Source organism: Penaeus monodon, unplaced genomic scaffold (genome assembly GCF_015228065.2).
Source record: "Penaeus monodon isolate SGIC_2016 unplaced genomic scaffold, NSTDA_Pmon_1 PmonScaffold_12191, whole genome shotgun sequence".
Lineage (NCBI taxonomy): Eukaryota > Metazoa > Arthropoda > Malacostraca > Decapoda > Penaeidae > Penaeus > Penaeus monodon.
The window spans coordinates 1,721-10,818 of NW_023641036.1; the positions used below are offsets into that span (position 1 = coordinate 1,721).

A 9,098-nucleotide genomic window follows, 5' to 3' on the forward strand; every position below is an offset into this window, starting at 1 on the left:
ATTTGGTTTCTGAAATGAAACGGTTTAGACTCGTCAGCGGCTAAGGGGTTTTTAGAGACTATTCAGAAACTATATAAAACTAAGCCACGGTGATTTTTTGCTTTGATTAAAGTTACTGTCATCAAAAATTGAGGACTTTTTTTTTTTTGCAATTTATTCATTTTGCAAATTAGGAAGAGAGAGATGGAACGATGTAAAACTTTTCTGTTTTTCGCAATATAATATTTTCGCAATATATTTTTTTTTTTTTTTATAACATATAAAAATATTAACATATATATGAATACTCTGTCGGGGTTTTACTACCCCAAACCAGTATAATAACATTTGCATAATCAACTGCAATGAAAACCGTCAAAAAAAAATTAAAACCGGAAAAAAAGCTAAAAAGAGTAATCCACCACGCGGAGTAATATAATAGCTGGGGTTTTTTCGTTCAGTTTTGGACAAAAAGAGTGTTTGCACTCTATTTGCAAAGATTTTTTAGGCAAAACTGCAATAAGAAGAAATTTAGTTGTCTCTTAGAAAATTGATTGTTTTCTGTAAGCAGGACCACTATAAGTATGATATTTAAATGGGAAAAAAGATGCCCTAAAAAAAGGTGGGTACGAGGTTCTGCTACTCAAATTACAGTAAATAAATTAAAGGATTAAATGATTACCATTAGTAATCATTTAATTATATCGTGATTACTTCTATATAAACTGTAAATTCATTATTTTATAATTTACTATAAATTACTATTAGTAGTAGTTACTACTACTAACCATATTTATTTTTATTTTTTGCTACTTTTACTACTTTGCGATTAATTTAATTTATACTTACTGCTTAACCACTTCTACAGCTTTACTATTTACTTACTACTACTACTACTACTACTAACTTACTTTTTCTACTACTACTGCTACTACTACTTAACAAAAACTAATGTTTTACTACTAATTTTGACTGTGTTTACTTTCTTAGTACTTTACTAGTATTACTTTTAACTATTTTTACTAAATTTCACTTGCTACTACTTTTTGCCACAAAAATTAGTAACTATTTACTACTACTTGCTTATTTACTATTCACTATTGATATACTTTTTCTAACCTACTACTACTAAAAAAAAAAAACTACTAATGCAATAACTATACTGTTTTTTTTTTATTACTGTTTACTACTACTAACGACTTTTCTACCTCTTGATCCTACAAACCTCTATTACTACTACTACTAACAAAACAACAACTTAACTACTTACTACAAATATTATTATACTACTGCTTTCAGTTATTATCTGTATCATCTAGTTTTTTTCCTTCTACTTTCCTCTTTGTCGTTTTATCATCATTATTATTATAGCAATTAAAATTAATTCATACTTACTACTTAATAATTGCTTTGCTGTTGGTGATTTATGCAAAATTTACAAGTTTTTTAAGGAACAAAAAGGACGTTATTTGCCATATTCGTCGACCTTTTGTTTTGTAATTGGAAATATTTTTTTTTCTTGAGAATTTAAAATTCTGTGTGGCCCATTTATATAAAAAAATGAAGTATTGTATTATATAGTGGAAAGCAATAAAAATTTCTACCGCCAAAAAAACCAAGGGGATCAGTTATTGCCGACCTTTTGTAACAGCTATATCGAGTCTGAAATTTCAGTGTCAAAAGTTTGGCAGTCAGATAAAAGCGAATAAAAAAAGCTTTTACTTTACTCGGTAAACCTTATTCAAAAACACAAGACGAAAAACAATTTTCAAATCAACACAAAAATGAGGGAATGTTTTTGCAGAGGAAAAAAAAAATTTTTATTTGAAAAGGAAAATAATAGGGGTATTAAAAAAAAATTATAAAGGTTAAAAAACTAAACTTTATTTATATTTTTATACATTTTCTTATTTTTAACAGTTATACAAGGCACGTAAAAATTAGGGGAAACAACATTCATTTCATACTACTTTACGAAAACAGCCCTTTAAGAAATCCTCAAATGCTATTTCCTGGAAAAGGTAAGCGTAAGGGTTTTTTAGTATAATTTTTTTCAAAGGAGTGTATTCAAGGGGTTTTCCTTTTTGATATGTTTTTTAATACCCACCAAAGAAAGGCAAGCCCTTCATCGCGTGGTTCCTCGTGTTTTTTTTTTGTGAGTCTTTTTTTTCTAAAGGGGGGGAAGGGGAAAAAGTTTAAACATATAACATTCTACTCGCCATTCTCATAAAAAACTGGTGGGACCATTTAAAAAGCCGTACGTATAGAGTTTGCTATGTGTTTTTTTTTTTTCTTTTCTTTCTTTTCTTCTCCCTTTTAACATTTTTTTTTGCATTAATCTTCTTATTGACTTTTTTTTCAGATACCAAATATTAAGAGTTTTAAACATTTTTTTGGCTTCCTTTTAAATAATGGAGCGTGATATATATGTATATGTATATTTTTTTTTGAAATGTTATCTGCATTTTGTTGCACGGCTAAAAACGGGTTTAAAAACTGTGTATATTCAGATATTATTGCTAGGGGAGAACAAAAACAAGCAAGACAGGAGGGCAGACATACAAAAACCAAAAAAAAGGAGTGGAGAGGACAAAAAAAAAAAGGCAGGACAGGGACTGACTGGACCAAGAGGAGTGACCCCGACTGACTGACTGGACTGGGACTGAGTGGGCTTGACGGGAACTGGACTGGATGATTAAACTGACTGAAACTGCTGGACGAACTGACTGGAACTGAACTTGGACTGGGACTGACTGAACTGACTGGACTGGATTGATATGGGGACTGACTGACTTGACTGAACTGGGACTGGACTGAACTGGGGACTGACTGGGCTGACCTTGACTGACTGGGTGGCTTGGGACTTGACTGGGAACTGGACTGACTGACTGGACTGAACGGGACTGTTCCTGGACCTGGGACTGGACTGGGACTGAACTGACGGAACTGGACTGACTGACTTGGGGGACGGCGGACTGAAACTGGACTGACTGTGACTTGACTAACTGGAACTGGACTGACTGGCTAAACTGGGATGGAACAATGGGGGACTGGAACTGACTGACTGGGCTGGACTGGGACTGGCTGACTGGGATGGGACTGACTGACTGGGACTGGGGACTGACTTGGGGAACTGGACTGGAAACTGCGGACTGATGACTGACTAAAACACTGGAACTGACCTGAACTGGACTGGACACTGAGCGGGCTGGAAACTGAAAAACTGAACTGGGAATGACTGTACTGACTGACGCTGGAACTGACGACCTGGACTGACTCCTGAAAGGCTAACGGGACTGACTGGGATGGGGACGACTGAGGAAGGAAGGAAATACAAACGCAAGTGATTTCAGCTCGTGGGAGAAAAAAAGCAAAGCCGGCTTTCCCAAAGAACAGCGTCTCTGATGGAGCAGGGACGTTGTCCTCGTGCAAGCACTGGCAGTTGTAAAATGTAGTGGAAAACTGTTTTTAACCCCCACTTGATTTGCCTTTTGCGAAAACGGGGGAAATTTAGGGGGATTCCCCGCTATTGTAACAGCAATCTAAAAACTCTTAACCACCTTTGAGGGTAGGACAGTTTTGTTTTTCCTCGGTAGGCTTTTTTTTTCTTGTTCTTTTTTCATCCATTTAAAAATTTTAAATTGTGGAAAATCTTTACACCCTGTTTTTTTTTTTACCTTTTTGTATATATTGTCCACCAGTTTTTGACATTTTACTTTTTGTTTTTTTTCATTTTAAAAACACATTAAGGCTACGTGGGAGACGTTTTGCTATTTCTTCTTCATTATTTGAAAAAGAAATAAGGTTTATATTTTTATTTTTGCTTGTAAAACGTATGTTGTTTAGTATATTGGGACACAAAAGTATACTTAACTTTTTTTTCCTCTTAGTTTGGGTAATCTTTTTCCATTTTTTGTTGTTTTTCTATATGATTTATTGGGATATTTTTTTGAAGAGGGTGAATGATGAAATTGAATTATTTTTCAGGAAAAAACAAAAATCATGAAACACTGATAAAAAAAAAAAACCCAATAACAATAAATAAAACAAGTGAATTTAGGATAAAAAAACAAGGAATTAGTACATTTGAAGAGGAGTGGATTAAAAAAACGTAAAACGCTTACTTTTGATAAAAAAACAAAAAAAATAATAGAATAAAATTAAAATAAATTATTAAAAACAAAAAAAAATAAGTCAAAAGGCGGGAGTCTTTTTGTGTATCTTTTGTGAAAAAAAAGTGGTTTAAATAGCGGCATAGTTTTAGTTTAAGAAAAAAAAAAAAAACATGTTTAACTCATAAAAAAAATTACTAAAACGTTTTATATAAAAACACACCACCTCTATTATCTTTTTACTAAAGAGAGCGGAGCATTCTAGAGGTCCCGGAGTCAAAGTTTGCCAGTTTTTATTTTATTTTATTTTATTTTTTTTTTTTTCTGAGGGGACCAGCGGTTTTCGCCCACACTCTGAGATCGCACTCCTGTAAGAAATCCGCTTTTTTAAAATCAGTTTGCAAAAAAGGAAAGTTTTACGTTTTTTAATTTTAAAAAGATCGGACAGAAAAACCGTTCTGGCGCGGGTGTTTTCAAAGATGATTTGGGAGCGGGAGGGGGAAATTCTGGGGGCTGAGGTAGAGAAGGAGAAAAAACGCTGAAAGAAGAAGAAAAGAGGGAGGAGGGAAAAATTACGTGGGAATGATGATTTCCATGGTGAATATAATTTATTTCTAAATGATTTTTATTTATTTATTTTTTTTATTACCATCTCACTTTTAAATCAATTTTTTTTTTTTCATTTTATTTATCAGGAATAATTTATCATTTTTTATTTTAATTTAGCCATCAAATTTATTATTTTATGTATTTTTTAATATTTTTCACTTTTCTTTGTGGGGGAAAAAGCAAAAGCACAGGAAAGGGTAGAACCGTTGAAATAAATTGAAGGGAGCGGGAAAAAAAAACCCATAAAAAGAAACCCATTTTACGTTTTAAAACGGGCCCTTCGCACTTTTTTTTTTTTTCTTATAAAAATGAAAATATGGCATGGAAAAATCGTGGGTTTCATACACTGAAATCGCTTTTTTTTTATTATAAATTATAAAAAATGTTACCCAAAAATTTTGCATGGACAAAAGGCAAAAAGTTTTCGATAATAAGATCTGCATATACGAAAAAAGGTATTCCCAATAGAGGAAAAGCTTTTCAGCAAAATGAAAAAAAAAAAACCACGTCTAAATTTTCGTTATGGTTTAAAAAAGCCTTTCTTTTGGGAAACAAATTTTTTTGTGTGTGTGTTGTGTTGTGGTGCTTGTTGTTGTTTGGTTCATTTTTTTGTGTTTTTTCTACCGTTTTTTTTTCCCTTTTTGGTGGTGTGTTGTGGTGTGTGTGTGGGTGGTGTGTTTGGTGTGGTGTGGGTTGTGTTGGTGGTGTGGTGGTTGTGTGTGTGGGTGTGTGGGTGGTGGTGTTGGTGTGTGGGTGGTTTTTTTTTTTTTAGTCCCCTATGGGTTTTTTCTACGTTTTTTTTTTTTGTTGTTGTGGTGGTTGTGTTGGTGGTTGTGTGGTGTTGTGTGTTGTGTGTGTTGTGTGTATGTGGTGGGTGTTGTTGGTGTGGTGTGTGGGTGTTGTGTGTTGTGGTGTTGGTTTTTAGTCCCCTATTTGGGTTTTTTCTATGGTTTATTTGGTGGTGTGTTATGTGTTGTTGGTTGTGTGGGTGTTGGTGTTGGTTTGTTGGTGTGTGTTGGGTGGTGGTGTTTTGTGTTGGTGGGTGTGTGGTGTTGGGTGTTGGGGGTTGGTTTGTGGTTGTTGTGTGTGGTTTTTTAGTCCCTTGGGTTTTGTTTTATGTGTTAATTTGGTGGTGTTTGTTGTGGGTGGGTGTGTGTGTGGTGTGTGGTGGGTTGTGTTGGTGGTTGGTGTGGGGGTGGTGTGGGTGGTGTGGTTGGGGTGGGTGGCCCATTGTTGGTGTTTTCTACGTTTTTCAATTTTGGTTGTGAAAGATGGGAGGAGGAAAAACAATGACCCATAAAGACGCACGCAATGTTTTTTCTTTTGTCCACAGGCCTCATAATGAAGATTACAAGAACCTGTGTCTCCAATTTTGAGATTGAGAAATAACTAGTTCTCCATCTTCTATTTATGCCACCTAATATCTTTCTACTGCAATTCAAACTTCTTGTAAACGTAAATACACCTTGAATTTTTTTATCATTTAAAAAAGTAAAATTACCGGAGTATGGCGTGAGAGAAATATGCATCTTAGCTGGCAGGAGCGCAAAAAAAGAACCAGTAAAGCGAAGGGCAGCTCCAAAGGGCAAAGGCGCGGTCCACCTCCGGGCCGCCGGCGGAGCGTACAAAAGAGGCGAGAGCTGAAATACCCCGCGCGATGCCTGTGACAAAAGCGGTTTGTGGAGAGAGAAACGGCGGAACGGTGGAGAAGGGCGAGGGAGGAAAAAAAGGAAGAAAATAAGAAGAGAGTGAGACCGATGTTTTTTTTTTATTTTAACACCACACACCCCACAACAAACACAACACACACACATTACATTATTTTAAAATATAAAATTAATATATATATAAATATATATATATATATTATTTTATATATATATAATTATATATATTATATATATATAATATATATTATATTAATAATATTTATATATATTAATTAATATATATATTTATATTATTATAATTATATATATATAAAAATATAAATATATATAATATTTACATATATACAATGTTGTGTGGTTTTTGGTGGTTGTGTTTCTGTGTTGTGTGTGTGCATATGTAATTTTATATTATTTTAAAAAATTAATTATTATATCCATATATTATATATTAATTATAAATATATTATATACTATTATATAATTATATATATATAATATTATATATTATAATATATACATTACATATTATAATATATATATTATATATATAAAATAAATATATATATAATATATATATATATATAAATTATATTATATTTTTTATATGATATATTTATATATATATATATAATATAATATTTTATTATTAAAGTTGTGGTGGTGGGTGTTGTGGGGGTGTTGTGGTGGTGGGTGGTTATAATTAATAATTTTTTAATATTATAAAATAATATTATAATATATAATAATAATTATATTATTAATATATATATTAATAATATGTTGTGTGGGGGTGGTGTGGGTGTTGTTGGGGTTGGGTGTGTTGTGGGTGTGGGTGGGTTGTGTTGGTGTTTTAAATATTATTATATATTATATATAAATATATATTAATATATATATATATATTATATATAATATATATATATTAATAATATTATAATATATATATATTTTTTATAATTGATATTAATTATTTTAATTGTTTTTTTCATGCTGTGAATTGCTTTTGGAGTGAGTAAACGTGGTAGGATTCCCAGTTTTTTTTTTCCTTTCCACGGAAGAGTACCGGGTTGTTTTTTTTTTTAACCTTTTTTTAAGGTAAATCATTTTCCTCCTCTATTTTTATCTGGGCTTGAAAAACCAGCAATGGACTTTGGGGCTGGCTTTGCCCCCAACCCAAGAGGCTAGGTAGGCAAATTCGAGGTGAAATTTGTTTCCTTGCCCAAGGGAACAAAAACGCGCCGCCGTGACTCCGAACCCTCGAAACTCAGATTTGCCGTCCCCGTGCCAGTCTTTGAGTCCGATTGCCCTCTAAAACATTTGGCCACCCGACAGCCCTTTAATATATATATATTATATATAATTATATAATATATATATAATATTATATATATATATTATTATTAAATATATTATAAATAATTATATATATAATTATAATATATAATATAATATGTATTATATATTAATAAATATATATATAATATATATATAATATATTAATTTATATAATAATATATATATTATATAATATATTATAAATTAATTTATGTTATATGTGTTATAGTTTTGAAACATACATAGAATGTTGTGTTTTGCGAAGAGAGAGACAAGACAGAGATAATGTATGTATATAATTTTTATAATTATAATATAAATATATTAATTATATTATTAAATAATATTTTATATAATATTTTATTATATTATATATATTATTATATTATTATATAATATATATTATTTAATATATATATATATTTATATTAATATTTTAAATATATATATATATAATATTTTATTTATTAATATATAAATATACATATTATTTATATATTATATATAATTTTTATTTTTTCATAATGTTAAATACAAAATTTTATTACAAAATATATTATATAATTATATAATATAATAAAATTAATATATATAAATAAAATTTATATATATATAATTATAATTTATAAATATTATAAATTTAAAAATTTTATTTAAAGTTTTAAAATAAAATTTTATATTAAAATATAATTATTATAAAATATAATATATTTAATAATTAAATAAAAAAAATATAAATTTTATTTATTATACAAAATATATAAATTTTAAAAATTTTTTATATATAATATTATATTTATTTTATATTATATTTAATATATATAATTTTAAATTAAATATATTATATATATACATTAAAATTTAAATTTATAAATAATATTTTATAAATATTAAAAATTAAATATATATATATTATTATATATTTTTATATAATTATTTATTACGTAGTATAATTTGTAAAAAGGTGGGGGAAACATACCCTAAAATGGTGGTTTTTTTTGTTTAAGAGAGAAGAAAAAAGGACAGAACAGGAACAGAGTCCCCCAGAGAACCCAAAGGGGAGGAAGGGATAAAAGAAAAACAAAAAAACATGAAAAAATGAAAGCGGATAACCTATGAGATTACTGACGCCCCCTGCAAATAAAGCAGAATTTTTTTTCCTCCTCTGCTCCAGTGACAGTAAAAAGCTTTGCAGGGGCAATTTTACTGGGGAAAAAGGGAAAAGAGGACTGGCCCCAAAGGGTTTCGCCCTTTAAATTTGCTTTTGGGCCCTTTTTTTTTCCCCTAAAGCCATCTAAGCCAAAAAAAAAAACCCTTTTTAAGCCCGGGCCCCAATTTTCCCCCCATATTTTTATTTTCTCTCTTAACCTCCCCTTTTTTTTTTCTTCTTCTT

General features: G+C 30.2%; 1 protein-coding gene across 1 annotated transcript; it reads right to left on the reverse strand.

The window, feature by feature from the left end:
* Positions 1-2,599: 2,599 nt before the first annotated feature.
* Positions 2,600-3,414, reverse strand: LOC119569023 (endochitinase A1-like; the record flags this gene model as incomplete). The annotated part of the gene is made up of 2 exons (XM_037917381.1): positions 2,600-3,178; positions 3,228-3,414. Coding segments are annotated over 2 exons (766 nt in total), but the record flags the coding sequence as incomplete, so codon positions are not given.
* Between the last annotated feature and the right edge of the window lie 5,684 nt (positions 3,415-9,098).